The 21,133-nt window shown below is 39.8% G+C and overlaps 2 protein-coding genes across 5 annotated transcripts; one reads left to right on the top strand and one right to left on the bottom strand.

Moving 5' to 3' along the window:
- The first annotated feature begins 177 nt into the window (after positions 1 to 177).
- Positions 178 to 2,097, top strand: LOC111320768 (putative T4-type lysozyme 1). The gene is made up of 2 exons (XM_022923459.2): positions 178 to 935; positions 1,686 to 2,097. The coding sequence occupies exons 1-2, from the start codon at positions 275 to 277 to the stop codon at positions 1,928 to 1,930; spliced, it is 906 nt and encodes a 301-aa protein (XP_022779194.2). The 5' UTR covers positions 178 to 274; the 3' UTR covers positions 1,931 to 2,097.
- Positions 2,098 to 4,606: 2,509 nt separating this feature from the next.
- Positions 4,607 to 19,647, bottom strand: LOC111320766 (protein ECT2). 4 transcript variants are annotated; one of them, XM_088728414.1, is made up of 23 exons: positions 19,519 to 19,647; positions 18,561 to 19,030; positions 16,974 to 17,065; positions 15,963 to 16,343; positions 14,824 to 14,897; positions 14,596 to 14,623; positions 14,197 to 14,296; positions 13,291 to 13,409; positions 12,624 to 12,689; positions 12,304 to 12,508; positions 11,944 to 12,083; positions 11,030 to 11,146; positions 10,437 to 10,505; positions 10,165 to 10,275; positions 9,330 to 9,426; positions 9,048 to 9,129; positions 8,679 to 8,757; positions 7,655 to 7,774; positions 6,850 to 7,000; positions 6,114 to 6,268; positions 5,644 to 5,729; positions 5,023 to 5,115; positions 4,607 to 4,906 (listed from the first exon to the last, which is right to left on the bottom strand). In XM_088728414.1, the coding sequence occupies exons 3-23, from the start codon at positions 17,040 to 17,042 to the stop codon at positions 4,780 to 4,782; spliced, it is 2,469 nt and encodes an 822-aa protein (XP_088584540.1). In that variant the 5' UTR covers positions 17,043 to 17,065; positions 18,561 to 19,030; positions 19,519 to 19,647; the 3' UTR covers positions 4,607 to 4,779. The 4 variants fall into 4 exon arrangements, with proteins under 4 accessions (XP_088584540.1, XP_022779192.2, XP_022779191.2 ...); XM_022923457.2 differs by lacking the exons at positions 18,561 to 19,030; positions 19,519 to 19,647 and adding an exon at positions 17,546 to 18,405 and having other exon boundaries at positions 12,304 to 12,481; XM_022923456.2 differs by lacking the exons at positions 18,561 to 19,030; positions 19,519 to 19,647 and adding an exon at positions 17,546 to 18,404 and having other exon boundaries at positions 12,304 to 12,484.
- Between the last annotated feature and the right edge of the window lie 1,486 nt (positions 19,648 to 21,133).

Below are 21,133 nucleotides of genomic sequence, written 5' to 3'. Positions count from 1 at the left end.
GATATTACCACTCACTGAAGTGAGTTCCCCCATCTCTGCAGTGTTCTCTTTTAAAATGATTAACCTCGTCTAAACATTTTCTGAAATATTCGTTGGTTCTCTGTATGTCAGTGCGTGACATTCGTTTTGTAACCAGACCCCCCATAACCAAAACACGAGACTAGCGTGACATACCACGTGTTATAAAGTCAACGAAACGAAAAGGTTGGCTCAGGAAATTCATTGATCCTTTACAAACGAATACTTGCCCGACAATATCTCCGAACGCGGAAACATGAATTTTAAAAATGCGATCATACTGCTCCTGTACTCATTTGCCTTATTTCAAGGCTTTCGAGGTGAAACATGCGATCCAAAGCCTATGATAACACGGCATGAAGGCAAAAAAGAGTGCGTGTATCTTGATACAAAAGGCATTAAAACCATTGGTATCGGCTACAACATGCAGAAAAAGGAAGCACCAGCGGTGTTTGCATCAATCGGAGCAGATTATAACAAGTTCATCAACGGCCCTGTGACCAAATGGAATGTTCCATGTAACTGCTCTAGCGTCCCCTGCCTCACTGAAGGGCAGATAGAAGAGCTATTGGATATAAGCTTGAAGACGGCTATTGCTGACGCACAGAAAGTGATTCCAACCTTTGCGAGTCTTTGCTGTCCCGTACAGAATGTCATGGTTGACATGTCATTCACTTTTGGCGGACCGGTATTTGCTCAGTTCACAACATTTTCAAAGCTTGTCGTGCGTCAATACTGGAAGGCGGCCGGTGATGACCTTACAGTTTCGCTGTGGTGTAAGCAAGCTACTGCTCGGTGTATGGAAGACGCCAACATCGTTAGAAGTGGATGCAGCTGCTCCCAGCCATATCCACAGTCTTGTGACTCTCGAGCGTCAGCCTGTTGTGCTAGCAACACCCAAGAGACTTGCTGCAAAGGTGAGTTAAATTTCAAAATTAGAGATAGAAAGAAGTTCCGGTTTGCTTCCTTCAGAGTAATGGCCGCGGCCAGTGTCCTTCGAGCGACGAGACGCAGGCGTTTCAGACGACTGTGACTTCTGGTTGTACGCTTTGAAATCCATCAATGTGTTGGAAAGCCATTTTCTTGGTAATTTCAAGTTGCACATCGCAAGAAGAGTCGTTAATTCACGTTATGAACAAGAATATTTCACATCCGGGTCCATGCTTCTCCCGTGACTTACAGCACCAATACTTGACTGTGAAAGTGAAATTTGACAACGCCTTGTCGTAATTTAGGAAATTTCCGTCAGTGTAAGAAAGAGCTGCTCACACTCGTGCTTCTTTACGTTAGCTAAAATCATGTTAGTTTCTTGGACAATGTGCCATTTCTTTTAGCAGACTTGCCAGTCAGCTCACTCATCTAATGAGTTATGAAAAACGAAACCTCTTTTGTAATCCTTGTACTCTTTCTGGTTACTAAAGATGATGTTTTTATCTAAAGAGAGGAAGTTCATATTCGTTTTGTTTCTAGTAGCCGTTGTCCGCGCGTTTCTGGCCCTGGTAGCTAATTTTGGACCGTTACAAAACAAATGAGATGCAAAACATTAATTTTACTTCTTCTTACACTATTAAGCCGCTGACCAACCTTTTTTTTTGCACTGTATTGTAAGAAACCGATCTATCAAGTAGATACATGTAATTTTAAAAAGCACCAACATTCCCTTTCAGGTACCTTGACTTTTAAAAGCAAGACATTTGATGAGCAGCTGTGTTGCCCTCATCCCAAGGCAACTTGCTGTGAGCACGATAGATGTTGTCCACAAGACTCGGTCTGTTGCCCTGCTCCGCCCGCGGTGCCTACTTATTGCTGCCCAGTGGATTACCCAGTGTGCAGAGATGGAGAGTGTTATAGGGCACGTGATGGGCACATGATCAAAGGAAAGCCTGTCGCTCAAGGATTTGTCTCACCATGATCCTTTTTTAGTCAAGTAGTACATGGTCGTTTAAGTTAATAGGTGTAAAAATGTTATTTTGTAAACTTCAGTAAGTGTGATTTTCACGCAAAACTGCAAAGGCCTGTGGAATTGTACGTTGATTCTTTGCATATCTAAATAAAAACTATTAAAAAAAAAAAACAAAACAGCGACTCGGCTGTATGTCATTTTGTTCAAGAGAATAATCATAAAGATAATCATAAAGTGGAAAGCGTGCCTCTCTTAATTGGCTACGGCATTGTCACTGTCAATTTCTCAGACGTGCAAGGCGTGATGACAAATAAAAGAATTACAGAACTTTGACCAATGTCATCAAGTCTCCGTAGGACAATATTTAATTAAGGAGCAACTGGACCAAATTTCTACTGCAGCTGATGGAGTTGAAAACAACCTAACTCACTCCCAATGGCGAAGCAATGATTTTTCAAAGGGGTACGATCACGAATTCCGCGCACTTTACGTGATATGTATTATACTGCTGCCCCACCTGATAGGTCAGCGGGCTCATACTCAAGCGACGAGATCCGGCAAATGGAGTATCGGGCAATGGAAACGATTCACTTATTCCAGGTAGATTCTTTGGGGAGGTGGATGGTTAAAGGGTATCCTTGCCCCTCCCTTACCCCCTTGGTAAGCCCCTGAACCTTAACCCCAAGAAGAGTCGATGTATTGTTATCTCAGAAGAAAGAACTTGTTCGCATAACAATTATGTTATTTAAACATATTTACAAGCAAATTCTCCGCGTTAAATTACATGCACTTAATGCATGAATAGTCGTCATAATCAACTAAATACTTCAATTATTTGGTTACGGAAAAACTAGCCTCGAGCAGGCCCTCATTTTTAGCGCTTCGATACAAGGTTTTATTCGCCCACAGGAAAATATACGGGGCTAAGCTGCAGAACCGGCGTAAATTTTTCCGTTTTACAGGCAAACAGAGACAAACGCAAGGCGCGTGTGAGTCACGCGTGAGTGGAGGGGCGCGGAAAAGCAACGCGAGTCGCGAGAGGTCTGCCAGGGGTCTGGCACTTCTTAGTGCCAGATCCCCGTCAATTATCTCCACGACTTGTCCCAAGGGGCGGAAAAACGCACATCTTTCAACCCTAAGATATGAGGTCCTGCTCGCGAGCTACGAACAAACCAAGTAAGCCACGTTCGATTTTCGTGGGTAAGCTATAACTGATAGTTCATTTTCCCCTAAATGTAAAGTTTCTCATGGAAATACAAAGACAAATCTCAAACAAATTGTTCCACGAGTCTCAAAGTCGATCAGAAGTATACCTGATCAAAACCTGCGCTTTTGAAATAAAAAGGACCTCGTTTGTCTACGGAAGTACGAATAATTTGTCAAAGCCGGTCAAGTATGGCGATTCTGCCTTATCGTAACACTGGATTCCAATGAGCACGAAACAACAAATCATAAGGCTCAGAATTCCTTAGAAAATCAAAGCCATCGGCCCTTCAAACCGGATCTACAAGTGTTCTTTAACATCGCACTTTTAGCCTTATACTGACAGAATATCAAGTGAAGTATTTTACTCCTGGTTTCCCCGCGTAAAACAAAACTCTTTCATATTCTCCATAGCGAAAATACACTGTTTGACGAGAGAACAAATTTAAATCCCTTCTACACAGTCCGGTAGAGAGAATAAGTGGTCGGGAATCGAAGATATACTTCAGTTTACTTTCACAGCCGAGATGACCAATCCTGCCGCCATAAAATTCTTCATTATACGCCACAAGTTGCATTAAAAAGTAAATTTACCCCTTGAGGTAATCTCTAAATTATCATAATCTCGTGTACCATGGAACTCAGAAAACCGCAAACAGCAGAAATGTTCACAAATGGAAGGTTATTGTGTTCCAAGGAGATAGCCAAGGTGTGAGAAAACTAAACCGCAAACAGAAATGGTAATTAGTTTTCTACTTTTGAAGTTAGCTCGCGTTTCCTAAACTTGAGAGAATACACAATCAACCAGTTAGAATTAAATCAAAGTGTTTACGGCTCCTTGAATCGCACGGTAACAACGGTAAGTTATCGCCCGTGTTTCCAACTGCTTTTCTTGCTGTGCGTCTACTCAGAATCCACCCACACTAAACAGTATATGAAGGGCTGGTTTAAAGTAAGCCAAACCCTACCCCTACTTTGCCAATATAAACTATGAGTGAATCACAGACTTCAGATATTTTGCCACTGACATATGATTGACAAGGATGGATTTGAACATAATGGAATCAACTGTTTCAGATCTGTCCTCTGATTGGTTTTCATTTTCTGGGTGGCCTCTCTTTCAATAGATAGTGGACTGTAAGCTGGCTGTCTAAATGATGATCGCTCCGATAATGGCCGATAAGGCCTTTAAACCCGGACTTTGCTGTCTAAAACAGCTTGATACAACAGACCATAACGGTTTGACAATGATAACTGTAATAATATTTCATTTATCTGTTTTCCATATATCATTGGACTCTTTTCGCAAGCAAAATAAGGGCAGAGGTTATCTAAACTGATTTTTCGAAAACGGAACACATTATTTAAGGTGAAATCACCGATATGAACGTTTTTCATCAGCTTATCCACAATTAAGTTTTAATTCTTTGAGAGTGGAAGGTGATCAGAAAAAAAAAAAAAAAAACTACTCAAAATACAATACTATGTAATTCTTGGCAGTATAATGAATTTCGTTGTATTTTCTCAAGATAACATCTAACGCAACAAGGAAACCGTTAGGAAAGTACATATTCTTTTTAACCTTTCACAACCTGCAATCAAAAAGGATCATCGTCTCAGTAAATAATCCAACGTATGTTACGCTGACTTGTTTATTACGGGCTCATGGGCTGAGCCCCCACGCTTGTTGCTCTCGTCCTATTTCCTTGGAAGCTGGCTTGGTTTTCACGAGTGGACAGTGATAGTGGACTGCTGCTAGAAAATCGCCTGACTGGCGAAACACTGAAATGCAGAAAGGGAGTTGGATATTAGCCAGCTTAGCAGACGCGCGACAGGAATGCGAGAAACATGCCCGGTGGTTCTACGCGCGCGTGAAATTTTCGATTTATCATACTCACTTGGAAGCCGATCGCCTCAGAGTTCCAACTCGTTTTGGTGTCTTGTTCAGCGAAAACGCTCTGCTGACCTTTCTTGTCGTCCGTTTCGCAACCCTGCGTTGATAGCAACGAAAGAAACAATACTTCGACACTTTGATCGAGTCTTCTTCCTTTCTCCGGTCGGAAAAAAATGACCCGGACAGACCAAATTACAGAAAATAGAGCCAACTCTATTTTAACGGAGACTCCTATAAGACAGATGCCTCTCAAAATATAGCACTTCTGGTCGGACTTTGTCATCTGAACTTTTTCTCAATTCTGTATTAACAGAAACCTTCACCTTTTTGAGAGGCCGAGGGCCTCAAAATATAACCCTTCTGGTCGGACTTTGCCGTCTGAACTTTATCTCAATTCCGTCTTAACAGAAACTTTTAAGAGAGTCAGACACCTCAGACAGACCCCTCTAAAACAAAATACTTTCAGTTGAACCTTGCCGTCTGAATTATGAAGTCATTTTCTTTTTAACCTCACTTTTCTAGGACAGACAATCGTCGCCGCGTTGCTGAAAGCTAACTGTAGGCGGTTCAAAAATATCTCGAGGAAAGATAATCAAACCATTCAAATTTTTTCCAGATGGTTTACCTGACCGCTCGACTTAACGTCCCGTTTGACATGTCACTTTTTGACAACATCAGTTCCTGGGGGTCAACTGTGGTCAGAAAATTTTCCTGAAAAATGAAAAAATCATCTTTTCTCAAACACCAGGCTAGCCCAGTAAGCGAGAGAAATTTTGAATCACTTAAATACATCGAAGTTCAACAAAATTTTATACATTTCACAAACCGAGTTAGCCCAGTCGACAAAGTTTAACTTACTGTAACTTAACAGTATCTGGGAGGTCATATCCCCGAATTCCGTATTGATTTCAAGTTGCCAAACTGACTCAAATCTGTGATTTTTCATACCACATAACCCGAACATTATCCAAGTTGTTCAAACGAAATCCGAACATTACCGATGATTTCCCGAAGGCGTTCCGAAGAATTTTCAGGTGTGGCCGTATCTAAAAGCCTTTTTGTTCTCTACTGCTGCGTATCTAACATATGTCTCACCGAGTCCGCCATGCACGCTGTATTAGCCAGTTCCGTGGTGAGCTTCTGGAGCCATTCCGGTTTGTTTATGTCATCTCCTACAATTCTGAACATCAACAATGTCTCTTTCATTTCCTTAGGGCAGCGGTAAATGACACCAAACAAATTCTGACAATCTGTCAATGTACGGAAAGCAAACGAAAAAAAAATAAAGAAAAAACATGTAAATGGAAGCATTCACCTGTAATCAAAGTAGTTACACTAGCTAAAACTCAAAGTTCCACAAAGATTGAGGAGCACTCAACACTAAAGTAAGCTGTGTCCGTGCTTTCTTGTAACTCGTCAACAGATATTAATCCCAGGTCGCTTGAGCAGTACCTAAGCTTCACTCTCCCAGGATATTTCCACGCAATGATCGCTTTTTAGTTGTCTCAAAAAGCTCAGTTTACAAGCCCTTCACTTGGTGGCTTTGCAGTTTGTTGTTAACGTTTTAGAACAAGTCTATGATCCTTGTGATTCGACAAATTGCAAGGTTAAAAGAGAGTAAGCCACAACCTCGTTCCCAGGGTCTCTCATCTACCCTTCCTCTCGCCCCAGGGGCGGAAAGATAAGAGACTAAGTAAACGAGGTTGAATTAGCCAAGGAGGCAAAGATGACTAATAGACAGCGGGATCATCAATCATAGACGGCGCGCAAATGGAGTATGTCCCTCCCTGATTGGCCGTGAACGCCTGTAATCCAACAACACACTGCTTACCATCGTTATCACGGATGTCAACCACGCGCCTGACATGTGCCAGGGGCATGAATTTCACGTGTTTGTATGCTTTCTGTGGCGTGCGTCCCGCCGGACTTTTCATTGGTAGAGGTACGTTGTTTATCATTTTTAAACCTCGTCGTTTCGTTACCTACAAGGGAAACAGTCATTTGTCAAAGCCAGAAACAAAATGAAGGAGGCCAGGTCACAGTGGACAGATAAGCTGGCTTTATAATAAACTCATAAAGGACACTTTGGCCTGGATACCGAGTTGAGAACGAACCACCATTCAATTTTCAACCCGGTTTCTAGGCTGCGCAACACAACGGTCAAACACTGCGCATGCACGAGAGTTTGAAAACAATTAAGAGGGATCTCCCGATGCGTGTCTAGTGTAAAGTTAGAAAGAAAAGGTTTAATTCCCAACTATTCCACCGCGTAAGACAAATGAAAGAAGGATCTTGGAGAAATATTAAATCGTAGTCTTATTTATTGAGATATTCCAACTGTTTTTGACGCGGACGCTCCGTTCAATCTTGCTGCACAGTCTACTGTCTGTGTTAAACATAGGCCTGCTATCGTCAAAAATGTCTTGTGTAACTCTGAGTCTTCCCTTTTTTTACACATTTCTATTTGCTAGATAATGTAAGGGTACAATAGCGAGACGTTACATGTTAATCATTTTAGGGAATGAAAAGATTAATGCTGCAAAGTAAATGAAATTTCGCGGTGGCCCATTTAATAAAGGGACAAGAAATGATGGAATAGGCGACCTCATGAATGTCACAGAGTGTTATCATCCTACCTCCAGGCTATCATTAAAAAGGAAAATAGTCACTGCTTCTCCTTTGCCGCAAAGGGTGTCACTCAGCTCGAAGGTGTCCACTTTAGACACGTAAACACGATGTGAAGAGAGAACGTAGGCCTAGGAAATTAGACGTGAAAACCACAACTAATCAGCAAATATTATTTCGCTTTTATTTAACTGAACGTTGTAAAAACTAAAACTAGAGAGTCGCAACGGTCCATCAGGTGGAAAATATCACAGGAAGCAGAGAAAAACTCAGAACAAAGACAAAAAACTGTCCAGAGTGGGCAACAAGCGAGTTCTCATGTCGCAGGTGTTGTGATTTTACGTCCGATTGCGTGATAAGGTGGCGAACGAAGTACAAATTATACTCATTTGAAGGAATCCTAATCAGTTTTCAATTGAGTGTCGAAAAATCAAAACCAAAATAATCCCTGGGACCGATCAAAACAAAGGTTTACATTATCATTAGCCAATGAAAACTAAATAAACACTGGGACCAATCAAAGCAAAGGTTTACATTATTATTAGCCAATGAAAACTAAATAAACACTGGGACCAATCAAAACAAAGGTTTACATTATCATTAGCCAATGACAACTAAATAAACACTGGGACCAATGAAAACAAAGGTTTACATTATCATTAGCCAATGAAAACTCAAAGTGAAAACAAGCAAACTGCTAAATGGGCGGGAAGACGCGGGTGACCAAGTCGTCGTTGGTTTTAGTTTTGCATCTGATTGGATGAGAGGATGGCGCGAGTTTTCTTGACCAATCACAGGGCAAAGTTAAGTTAAACTAAATCAATCCTTTCGACACTCAATTCAAATTTGCTTTAAAACCGTGGTGAATTCACCAGTATGAAAACTGACTTTTCCGACAAATGCAGTGCACTTCATAACTTTTTACCCATACAAGGACGTTCTTCTTTGTCGTATAGCAGAACTACCATTCTTTCAGTATCCACCTCAATGAATTTCGCTGCGACACATTACTAGAAAATTTTACCAAGGACTTACTGGGCATCCATCAACGTCCCTGAGAATCTCGAACATCTGCACTTGGCCCTCTGTTTTCCTCTTATCCTCGTTTATGTGGCTAAAACATAAGAGTAGAAGTTAGTTCCCAGAAAAAAAAAAGCGCATCGAAGCTATTTTCTGTAAATCAAAGAAGGGCTCATGTAGAAAATCATTAAAATACCGAAATGAAGTAAGCTCACGCCAAGCTAAAGCGGTAAGGTTTACGCAATTTTGTGTGAAACGTGAAAGGGCAAGCTGACGTTTGCCGTTTCACGTGCTAAATCCCCATGCAAACCTCTCGCCGGCTACTAATGAGTGCTTGCTCGCGGGCTAACTACACGACAGTAAGAAAATCCTCTTCAGTCTTACGTCATAACGTTCTTTAGCGAGTCCACTGCCTTGCCAAGAGCTGCATGATCGGGATTTTTCTTGTCTGTATGTTTCAGCAGATCTAGATATGAAATGAAAACAGGTGAGTTTCCTGAACTTCAATGAACATTCATCAGTGAAATGATCACCCGATTCCTAAAGGTTCTGGACTCAGAAATCTGGGGCGCCCACCTCTTAAAAGTTTTCAAGTTACCAAAAGGGCAAGGTTGGTAACCTGCGGCATATGGAGTTCGCTTAGGAACAGTAGCATTGTTAGTTTACCTGACAGAAGCAAATTCATGCTCGGAAGTCTTTGCACCGGTCTGATCAGAAGTTCAGCCAATGTTTGTCTTCCACACTCCGGTCTGCTGAGACACGCCTGGAAAAGCAATCAGTTCGAAACCAGAGATAGTACCACTCACATAAGGTAAAGTCTGCTTACGAGCCTAGTGGCCCATTGAGCCGGTGCTTAACTCCGGTTTCTGTAGCATGAAGCGACTAGGAGTATTTCTACTCCCCCCTGGATGGGATGCCAGTCCATCGCAGGGTTACCCCCAGCATTAAATTTGCCGGTACCCATTTATACACCTGGGTGAAGAGAGGCACTGTGAGAGTAAAGTGTCTTGCCTAAGAACACAACACAAAGTCCCGGCCGGGGCTCGAACCCGGACCACTCGATCCGGAGTCGAGCGCACTAACTATGAGGCCACCGCGCCTCCACAACCACTCACATATGCGCGTTGTTATACGAATAGATACGCATATACACGTGCGTATTAAGCGTACACATCCACGTCTGATGTGTCTATGTTATTCAATACCATAAGTTTCCAATGTGATATATTGTCGTGTAAAAGAAAGAACTTTTGGGTCTGAAAAAGCGACGAATCAATAACGGAAAATCTATATCTTGGATGGAAACTACATTACACCTCAAAAGTAAATACACACGTCGCATCGTTTCGCGTATTTATCGAAGAACGAGCAGTTCCAGTAGAATTGCATGTAGATTGAAGTGCCCTTGTGATGAAACAAATTGACAGTTAGGTAGCCAAGAGACGAAGAAAAAGATTACAAAAGCAATTTGAGTAAATCGATTGAAAGCCAGCCCATTTACCTTTAAAAAGGCGTGAAATCTTGGTATGTCTCGATCACATCTGGCTACAGTCTCTTTGGTCATCTCAAAGTAGTTCACAAAAGGTGGATAAACTTTGACCATTTCTTCAGCCTGGAGAAAGCAAATTAAACAGACAGAGGATTGGTAAAGCTGAATACTGACAGCAATTTTTTATTGAAACGCGCACGCAACATCTTCAGAAGTTTGTTGAGAAGGAAATGGAAAAAAGAAAAAGAGATATCGTTCCCTCATACAGAGTTTGCTGTACTTACATGGTTGATAATGATGTTCCCAATACATTTGTCTTCTTTCCAATCATTCACCAAAACTTCAAGTTCATTCTACCATGGACAAGAACGTTTCAAAAGGCAAAAAAATAAAATCCATGTTGATGGATTGGAGCTCTAATTGTCAGAGATCGTATTCAGCATAACCAACACGAAGAGACAATTTTGTCAATCAACACGAGTAAACTCTTTGCACTCTAACACCAGTATGCATATTCTCCATACTGTTCTCTATACATTTCCTAGGGTGCTGACAAGGAGAATTTGTTTAACAATCAAGAGCTTCTTTAGTTGGTGACCATTTCCTCCATACTTGTGACCTTTGTGTGATTCAGGGGTGAAATTTCCAAGGAGAAATTAGAAGCCAGTCGCCCTTTGGAGTTTGAGGGCTGACAATTGCTTATCAATCAATGATGCCTTGGGTTAAATAAGTTCCAAACTTCAAAGAAATAAACTCTGGAGGTTTACCAGTAATTCAGTGATCAAAATTTTGACAAGTTGGTGGGGATTTCAGCTCATACATTGACCGAGAAATTATGAGAACAAAATATTTAACTATTGACAACATTTAAGCTCACCATTATCTGATTGTGAACCTCCAGGATTCCAGGTAAACGCCCAAATATTGTTTTGATGTCCTCAGCTGAGATAATTGATCCCCCACGCGGGTCTTTTTCAAGTGGCTCTTTGAAGACCTTAAATTTGACAAATTTGAACAGGTGAGGGAGTTGAGTTAATATATCTTATTAACCAAGCACGAGGGCCGTACTGGGAGAATATCGGCCTGAGGTCTCGACAGTATGGACCGAGCTGTGCTCGGTCCGTACAAAAAAGACCAAGGGCCAATATTCTTCCAGTACAGTCCCGAGCAAGCTTGGTTAATAAGAGATTTATTATATGACTGAAGTTCAAAGGGACACAAGTGCGGTATCATTCGGGACCATTCTGGACAGTGCCCGGTCCAATACTGAGAGAATATTGACAGGCAATAGAGCATTTTGATTGGTTGATTTTAGTTATTGGCCCTCTGACTGCCCAAGTTGTGTAATAAAACCCTTTACATCCTAACATCAGTATGCATATTCTCCATACTGTTCTCTATACATTTCCTAAATTGCTGACAAGGAGAATTTGTTCAACAATCAAGAGCCTCTTGAGTTGCTGTCATTTCCTTTATTCTCTCCTGACCTTAATGTGTGATTCAGGGGTGATCCTGTTGAGGGAAATTAGATGCTTGTCGCCTTAGGGGATCAAAGGGGTAACCCTACAGAAGATTTTTGACCAGGTCTTATAAATGCTTTTGAAAATTTTTACCTCTACTCAATCACATGACAACCTCTTAGCCTGTATTAGTTAGCACAATGAGAGTGCCTGAGTGGATGTCGCTCACAGAGTTGTCATGGTTACCCTCTGCACCTGGATGCAGTTCTTGGTTCATGCAACCTCTTGGACACTTACCTATTGTTGATAATTTTAATTAACTTGTTCATACCTTGAGGATATTGGTAAGTATCTCAACATAGTTCTTTTCTGTCTGCAGCAGCTCCATGGCAACTTGCTGCCGCGATGTCAGAGGTTTTGGAGGACCAGGGACAGGTGTGCCTAGAGGTGAGATGGTTCCACTAGGCGTGTCTACAAAATAAGGCATAAGGGGCATGACTCTTCATAGTTACAAGATGGCATGGCCTGTTACTCAAAGCAGTCTTACCATAGGTTCTCTCATACAATACTGGTAAACCTACACACTTGACATAACTTATTTCAAACTTTGTGTTTTTTTTCCCTCGGCTACTGTTACTGACAGAAGTTATGGTACTTTCCAACAAAAACTCTCAATGAAACTCCCACTAACCTTTTGGTGTGGCTGGTGATACCAGAGAATTCTCCAGAAGAGACCCAGAGACAGATAACAAGTCACCACTCTTGCGCTTTGCACGGAAAAGAGGAGACTCTGGCGACAGTAGATCACTGAGATCTGAGTCCTTGAGCTTGCGACGTTTCCTCTTTCGATTACCAACAGGTGTACTCTGCTGCTGTGAACAAGGCACAGAAGGACCCTGTTAATGGTATCATAGACTAAATAAACAAGTGCTTTATCACATCATGATGAGATACTAAACCCAATGTAATGTACAGTAAGGAAAGCAAGCTTGACATTAATTTGTAACTCACTGTTGCTGTGAAGTGATACAAAGACTCATCAGCACAGGCATCCATGTGAATACTGGCCCAGAACCACTACAAGTTAAAAATTAAAAAATATGCATTATTTTGGAGTCCTCTGACATGTAGAATACAAAAGCCTGAAGAAAGATAGAACCAACATAAAATAATAAAGAAAAAAGAATGAAAAATATATATACACCAACCCCAAAAACCAATGGAAAGTTGTTGTAAGAGTAAAATAATGAGTAAGAATAATGAACCAGACCTGCTGTCGCTCTCTATCAGTTTACGTTTTTGCCATGAAAAACATCAAACAAAGATGTTCAATTACCATATATATTTTCTAATTTTGCATCAGAGAAGAGCGTTATTAGTTGGGCAGCCTAATCTACATGGTTCAATTTTTATTCATAACTGAATGATCATGGTGACTGCCACTGACAATTCACTGTATGCATGGGCAGGGGTTTCATTAAGGGCCTGGGTTCCGGGCAAATTGACTAGATGTGAGGACGGTTTTGCCCGCGTGGTTTCACCATCTGGAGGAAAGCTTATCTTATAAAGAAGTACAGCTCAAAAAGTTTTGCCTGCCTGTGAAAACCAGTTACCCTTCTGCTGAAAAGATTAATGAAACCCCTGTATAGGTCTGATTTCAATCAATAAATGAGCAAACCTCTTGTCGAACAACTTGACATCGTGATTGCTCAACCAAACCACCAGGTAACTCTGTGACACTGTCTTCAATAACAAGATGTGTGCAGTGACTATCACTTGCCTCCACAGGCACCCCACCTGAAAACAACACTCAACATTTTTAGGGAAAAAAGTGAAAGCTTACAGAGACCAGGTAAATAAAATAACTTCTTGGAGACCACATAACAACTATAATCATTTCACACTAAAGCTTAGTCATCGATTCATCTGAAAGCTGTTATACAGCTTTGCATGTAAATCTGATAAAATACAAATGAAAGACATGCTTTACTTGAAAAGTTCAGAAAACATCTGAAAAGAAAAGCAGAGATACCAATGAATCACTTTTACAGGGTTCATACACTTTTTCAGGCCAAAGATTCAAGGACTTTTCAAGGACTTTCCAGGACCCTACTTAGAAATTTCAAGGACTTTTTGTAATGACAATTTTACCTCAAAACCAAGAAAAATGTTTCTGTTAACATCTATGTTTTGGGTTTTAGCGATGGTGCAAAACAAAAGCAAATATTTTTCAACGTTGTTCAATAAAAAATCAAGGACTTTCAAGGACCCAAAACGAAATTCAAGTACTTTCAAGGCCTTGAAATTGGCTTCCTGACATTCAAGGGTTTTCAAGACGCGTACGAACCCTGCTTTTAGCCATTCCATACTCTAGATCTTTCTTATGGAAGTATTATTGCAGAGGTCATGACTAAACTGGCTTGTAACCCTCAAACTCCCATGATCTGATCATTTATTCTCCCCTCTAGCTGCTATACATTTCCCTATAAATAAGTTGTGAGAATTTGGTGCCAGATCAAGATAACAACTTCTACCTGATAACTTTAAGTATTCTCACTATTTTAAAGCATTGTTAATCACTGACCTTGCTGCTCAGTTGACTCTTCCATGTGTTTCTTCTCATCGTCAGAAAAACCGTGAAAACTGAGATAGCATCCATGAAATGGCATCATCTTGTATTTTTCCTTCAGTAAAAAGGATGGCGATATCATTAAATTACAGTATCGTGACACGTAAGCCTTAGAAGAAATTTATCAAGTTGCTGGAACTTGGGCAAAGTAACAGGTGCATTGAACTTTGACTGATACTAATACAATAGTTGTCTTTGAATCTCAATATAGAATTTTGCCTACCAAGTACAGAATTGATCTTACAGGTCAGTATAGAATGAAAAAAATTGAAAGTAGACCCCTGGAAGCCCTCTGGCCAGGGTAAAGGATGAACTTATTAGCTTTGAAAACTGTACAAAAAAAAAGAAACTCACCATTCCATGATCCATTGCACTTGCACCCCTATAAAAAAAAAAAAAAACACATTTAGCACCCCTATAAAAAAAACACACATTTAGACATTTCATCCTTTCAGAATTATCCAGTACACATTAATAGCATGTGTTGATTAATATGACTGAGTGATTAGCCATTCCAACTTTTGATCAATGGAGAAACCAGTTTATGGCTGCCTCTCCAATGTAACATCAATCTTTACTCACAGCTCATGTCTTTTCTCCCAGCATTTGTTTACCCACTCTACAGTCATTATAGTGGTTCCAAGACTCACGGCAGCCTATGGAAACATTTTTTTCATAAATGGTTATCAAAATAACTGAGTACTGCAAGAATCAACATCTACATGTACCATGTGCCTTGGGCCTCCTACTCTCCCAAAATATTTACCCAAAAAATGTAGTAAATATACCCCTAAGGGCTTATCAGAGAATCAATAGTATTCATGCGGTCATGTTTGGATCCGCAAAGGCATTGGATTCCCATGCTAACCGCAGTCACTAGGTTGATGCAAGATTATAGATAACTCATCAATAAAAAAGTTTAGAGGGAGGTGACATAAATTTCTCTTTTTCAGCTAAGTTTTTTACAAGACTTTGATTTTCTCTGAGGGAGATGAAGCTTGGATGGATATTGTATTACATAGGCACTCCTCTTACAGACATCACTTGAGCAAAATAAACTAGTCACAGTATTGAAAACAAACAATCCAGTTAAGCTCAATTGGGCCGATCAATGGTTAGGACCAAAGAAAGCAGAAGAGGACAAAGACTTTAAAAGATGGAATTCACTGCTTGTTTCTCACAATCAGACTGTTCAGTTTTGAGTAAGTGATTCAGTAACAAAAGGTGCCTGGTCATTTGCTCGGCATTACTTACTCAGCAGTACCCTTCTCAATTTAACTTCACACCATAAACTTATGCAATATAATTTGATTTTCAGTTGAGTATGGCGTAACAGAAGTTTGGTGACCACATTTTGGTATCACAATCAGGTTGTTGTTGCACACAACAGGCTTCATTCTAGTGGCAAAATGTTGTTTGACCTTTCTTAAGGGCTTTCAAGTTTGACAGGTGGTCATGCATGGCTCTTGAGACTTGATCACCAATGGAAATGAGGAAGGTTGCCTGTAACACTGCAATTTTACAGCCAAAATCCCATCACCAAACTCTTTTTCTGCTCCCCACTCAGCTGATAGTTGTACAAAATGTTCCAGCTCACAATGTGATTGCTGAATGCAGATCACCAAATGGTAACTTCTGCAGCATATTTTGTTGCAATTTTTTTTCTAATTTTCCTGCTCACCTAAAAGGTTGCAGCTTGGAGCCTTAATATATATACCTACCCTGTATTTCTGCCCATGTATTGAGCGAGCAACAAGATGTGTAACCCTGCCGCTAAATTCTCTCCGTATACTGCCACCCATATGATGTACAAGGTTACATAATCTTCCAAGTTCTTCCTTCTTTCTGAATCCAGTAAAGCAGATTATCAAATTACTCATGACTGTACAGTAAAGGGGTCTTGAATTGTATGGCAGGGGCTGTCCCTGTTTAGCACAAGAATGAATTATGGGAAGTCCAATGATCCGTTGTTCTTCTTTGCGTAAAAGTTCAAAATGTTCTCCCTCAAAAGGCTCACAAACATAGACTATTTCGATGTTATCATTTGCGGTTTGCATCACTTCTTTCACATCATCTGTTACTGTTATTGGAATTTTAAGAGCCTGGAAGAAATACAAACAAAAAAAGTAAAAGCTTAGTAGATTTTGACAGTAAAGCCAAGTTTTTTTGGGAATGAACTTTACATTCCAGTTTTTCCGGGTTTACCCAATAGGAAAAATTAGCAATACTGTATGATTTAAATTTACTGCTCTTGTTTTCCTTCTGGGTGAGTCAAAGATATTATAGGAAATGTTCATTGTAGTCTGCACTGTGAAATTTCAAGATTTACAGAAGAGAAAATGAACCTAACTGGAATAATTTTGGAGTTGTTATTCTATCATTTGGTAAAAAAATACCTTAAAATATGCAGTAAGATTTCCATATAACCCCATACATACATAACAAAGCCATTATCCCAAAGGTAATCTGTTGTTTTGCCTCTGCTTTCTTTTATCCAAGAAATGTATGCACAATGAAGTATGGGGTTATACGGAAATCTTGCCAAATATGCTAACAAAGTATGCCTACAACATGTACATCCACATGTCTACAGTGATTATGATTTATAGGAATTAAGCACAAATTATTGATTCAATAATGTACATGCATGTATGCTTCTCACATGCATACCAAATGCAAGTGAGAGGGAGAGATTATCAATTAATAACAGACTAATCTAAAATCGTGTTCACCTCGATTGCTTGCATGAGCTCTTGATTTTCTCCATTTTCTTTTCCCACCACACAAAGTCGTGTTTCCATGGCGGAGCTGGAGCTACTGCTCCCTAAAGATTGATAATAAACCATATATTTTACAAGTGCAGATAAAAAAAAAAAAAAAACCTAACGGTAACGGTTGGGTAGCTGATCATATATTATGAAACTTATTCATGATTAAAGTTTGAGACGAAAATATACACCTCTTCGGTGTACCTGAAAAACGATGGATCTGGCAGCTAATTTCAATTCATAGTTTTTCAAAAGGAGAATAAAAGTGCAAGTTTTTCTGGGATAAATTACTGTGGCAGTTCTGACCCCAAAGAAAGCAACAACTCTTAGGTCAAACGTGTGTAATTCAAGGTACTTGTGATGAAAAGGAATCTATGATCGAGAGCAGGATTGCAGACTGTATGTGATTGGACTTTGCATTGTAGTACCCTCATCATAAGTCCATAATGATAAATTCCTTCATAAAAACAAAACTTGTACACATGATCGACTGTAAACATAGACATAACCTTTCACAATTTGTCTGTAAGCTTTACCTTCATGCGAAGAATTTTGATGATCAGAGGCGTCCAGATTGCCTGAATTGTCGGCATCCATCTCACCAACAAGACGCTGTACGCGAAAAATACTCTTTTATGTTTAATTCTGAAGGGCTTATTTGAAATAAGAAAGAAAATGATGCGATTTTCTGCAAACGTCTAACAGTCCGAAATCCAAAGAAATATTTCTTTTCAAAAATGGCGGTTGTACAACCGTTGAATAGGTGATTTCCATATTTGGAAGTTGGAGCCGGAAGATCCCGATAGAAAAGTGCTAGTCAGCGGTGCAATAACGAGGAAAAGTACTTCAAGTCCGGCATATCGAAACAACGAGAAATACAGTTTTATCCTTCACATTCTTGTAGATGCGGGATCGTTAGTGGGTCACCGCAATTAAAGTTTTAAACAATAAGGTTTTTCACTGTTGTAACGAGTGCGCTTCCTACACTTGAAATTATCCATTAAGGCACCTATTTTCTCAAGAAGATCACTCCATCTGTGGTCATCACGAAATTGATCTACTGGGTGCTAGTTCCTTCCCAGATCATCCCAGTGCAGTCCCCACTACCAGGTCTGCCCCACTACGTAATGCTGTTTCATCTTTGTCACGAGTATCCAGTTAACCCATGGTCCTTACGGGAGTTGGAAGAAATAATAGGGGCAAGTTTAAAGAAACCGTGGTGCTACTTCAGAGGAGAGTATTACGAGATGTTTGGTTTTATCAACTAAGATGTTGATGTAAATTTGCCACAGTAAAGAGTTACTAAATCTGAGGTTTCAAGCATTAGTCCTTCGTCAGAGCGATAAGGAATGGAGTGTGTGAAGGGTTGGGAGGCTAAAAGGGCCAGTTCAACGTTCAGCCTTTGAGTTGGTTCTGAACTATCTTGAATTTAGCTAAGTCTTTAACCACGACGTTTATTTTTGTAAACACTGACAAGAGGACCAAAAGCTAGCGTCGAAAGGAGATATATTAAATGAAAACAACCCTCTTATATATCATGACAATGCTCACTGCTTGCGTAAAGCTGTTGTTTGGCTTAGACCCTGTCTAAATATCCGGCCCTAAGTGCTGAGTTATCTCGCCTACTTTTTGTAGAACGCACAGAAAGTTCACTTTAGCGACAGAAATGATAAACAAGAAACAAAACTACTCCAACGCCAAGCATACTTGTTTGTTTTCTGAGGTTCTGCAAATCGCGCATACTGAAATCAAATCCTTGCAACACACACTGGATATAGGCACGCTTAAGTTTACAAGTATCGTGCAATCCGTGCATCGTCAGGTCTAGTGCACGTGGCCACGTGTTTATAAGCACCAGCATTGTTCACTTATCGTTGTAGTATTTAGGAGATCTCCTGTTTCTTTCAGCAAATGATTTCCGTTCTGCACAGGTTGCCGGGATTTCCCCCTTGCACGGCTGGCACAATAACTGGTTCTCGATCGTGTCATCAACAACTCATCGACAAAACAGCAGCTTAACCCTTTTAGTTTAAAAATTTGTATTTTAGTTTCAGCCATGCTACCCTGTTTGAATATTAAATATAAATGCTGACTCAAGTAGACCACATTCTCCCAGTCAGTTATTTACCAACTAGGCTGAGTGTTTCTGTGTTCGTAAAAACGTGCCGGAAATGGAAATGCAGATCGAAACATTGATCAAAGCATCGACTCATTCTTCAGATATTCCTAAGTGTTTATCTGTGTTTTTTTCTTAAGTGTTTCACACATGTTCAGTTTACTTATAGACTGTCGGCGTACACTATATAAACAAAGCCAATGTTTAATAAAATATTTATAAAACAAAACGTAAGGTGGTAAACTATGAAAACACAACTTTCCGAATTTATGCTTAGTTATTGATGCAAAGAAATCTATTACGTTTCCTCCTGTCAAATGACCTCGTACTCGTATACCGTTTTCGTCTTTCAGTACAGTTCCTAATTTCGATTTTCAACCGTTTTAATTTTACCTCGTTTATTGCGGCACACCCAGCATGCTGTTGATGTATATCGTGTTTCAAAAGTGCCCGCTGGTAGTTTGGAGGTAAAAGATCAGATTTGGGTCGACGTTTTTCAAGTGTTTTTTTATGTTTTCGTGTTTCCGTTACTCGGCGTTTAACGTCGGTGAAAATGAACGATCTTTTGTTTATTCTGTTAATTTGGTAGCCGGAATGTTAACAAACACTAAGAGAGAAAACCACATCTTGACCACGGTTAACTGCGCTTTTTGAAATTTGAATTGATCTTAATTAAAAGAAGTTTCCAGTCAAGTTTGGAGCGAATAGAGAAAAATAGAGGAGACAAATTTCTCATGGTTAATGCCAATCATTTGTTGTCTATCCACGAAGATTAACTCCCTTTATTGATGAGATTTCAAATTTCAAACAAATTTAAAATCAGATAAATTTGAAAGCCTATAAACAAACTGTGCTTTGTGTTTTGACCACACGTAATATTGAAAAGTTTGATAATTCTGCCTACTTTGATTGGTAAACTGGTAAAGAAAATATTAATTTAATTGACTATTGTTGACAGTAGGCAAACCAATTTAACCCATTAGTGAAATCAGTGATTCTACCATTACAGGAGACTACTGAATGAAAGATTCTCCTTGAACTCTTGGCCTTGCACCCAAAAATATAAAGTTTCAATGAAATGAAAACCAAAACAATCCTTCAATTGCCCGCGGCTTCGTAAAGGTAGTAAACAAACCTGCAATCGATGTCGGCTGTTTGCGAGATCAAAGAACTGCTTTGTATCACGTTTTGACCAGAAAGTTCTCTGAAGGAGCAACAGTGAAGCTGCTTAAGACAACTTTACTTTTATTTGAAGTATTTGCTGAAAAGAGATTTAAGCAACATATGATTTTCTTTGGTTTGTTGATCTTTATAAAAGTCGCTGCCACTTTTAACCTTTTTTGTTGGTTCTTATTTTTGGACCAAGTATTTGTCAGCTTGTTACTGAAAACAGCAGGTGTTCGAACTCAAAGAATAGGCCGCACGCTAAACCATTTAATTCGAATGTTCGATTCTGCTCGCCTAATTTCGCTTCTACAAGATTTAGCTATTTTTGCAGATGGTTATCACGAGGTCTCGCTCAATCCAATCAGGTACGGCAAATGGATCAACAGAGCTGTTTATCTTGGTTTTCTGCCATGACCAAACCAGTCGAGTCGTGCTTGCAGCCTCTAAGGAAAAACATGAATGGGGTCATTGTTCTTCATTCCATAACATTTCAAAATCGATTCGATATGTTTGTGAGTTTTATTAAATGAACGCTGTACTTATTAGTTACGCACGGGCGACTGGACAAATTAGTTAGTTCACTGATAATTTGTTGTTCACTTTAGTCAAAAAATTTAAGAATTATTTCTTCCTGAACTGACAGCGAAGCAAAATTTTTTTTTTTTTAACTGTGGTCATAGTAATTAGCTATGGAAAAAAATTTAAAAGCCATCCAAAGTCGGAAACTGGAAAAGGGAATGATATAAGCTGAGAATAGGCCGTTGCTTTTCCCACGCAAATTTAGTTGATCTTAACAAAGCCTTTATCATGTGATATCGTAACTCTTTAAAATATCACTCCG

This window comes from Stylophora pistillata, chromosome 7, assembly GCF_964205215.1.
Source record: "Stylophora pistillata chromosome 7, jaStyPist1.2, whole genome shotgun sequence".
NCBI lineage: Eukaryota > Metazoa > Cnidaria > Anthozoa > Scleractinia > Pocilloporidae > Stylophora > Stylophora pistillata.
This window is presented reverse-complemented; position numbering and strand designations above follow the sequence as displayed.

Excerpts from the sequence above, each read along its gene's own strand:
- LOC111320768 (XM_022923459.2), top strand. The coding sequence starts at position 275 with ATGAATTTTAAAAATGCGATCATACTGCTCCTGTACTCATTTGCCTTA. Across the intron at positions 936-1,685 it reads CCAAGAGACTTGCTGCAAAG|GTACCTTGACTTTTAAAAGC; the intron begins GTGAGTTAAATT and ends ATTCCCTTTCAG.
- LOC111320766 (XM_022923455.2), bottom strand. The coding sequence starts at position 17,606 with ATGGATGCCGACAATTCAGGCAATCTGGACGCCTCTGATCATCAAAAT. Across the intron at positions 17,066-17,545 it reads TCAAAATTCTTCGCATGAAG|GGAGCAGTAGCTCCAGCTCC; the intron begins GTAAAGCTTACA and ends ATCAATCTTTAG. Across the intron at positions 5,730-6,113 it reads CAGCGTGCATGGCGGACTCG|GAAAATTTTCTGACCACAGT; the intron begins GTGAGACATATG and ends TTCATTTTTCAG.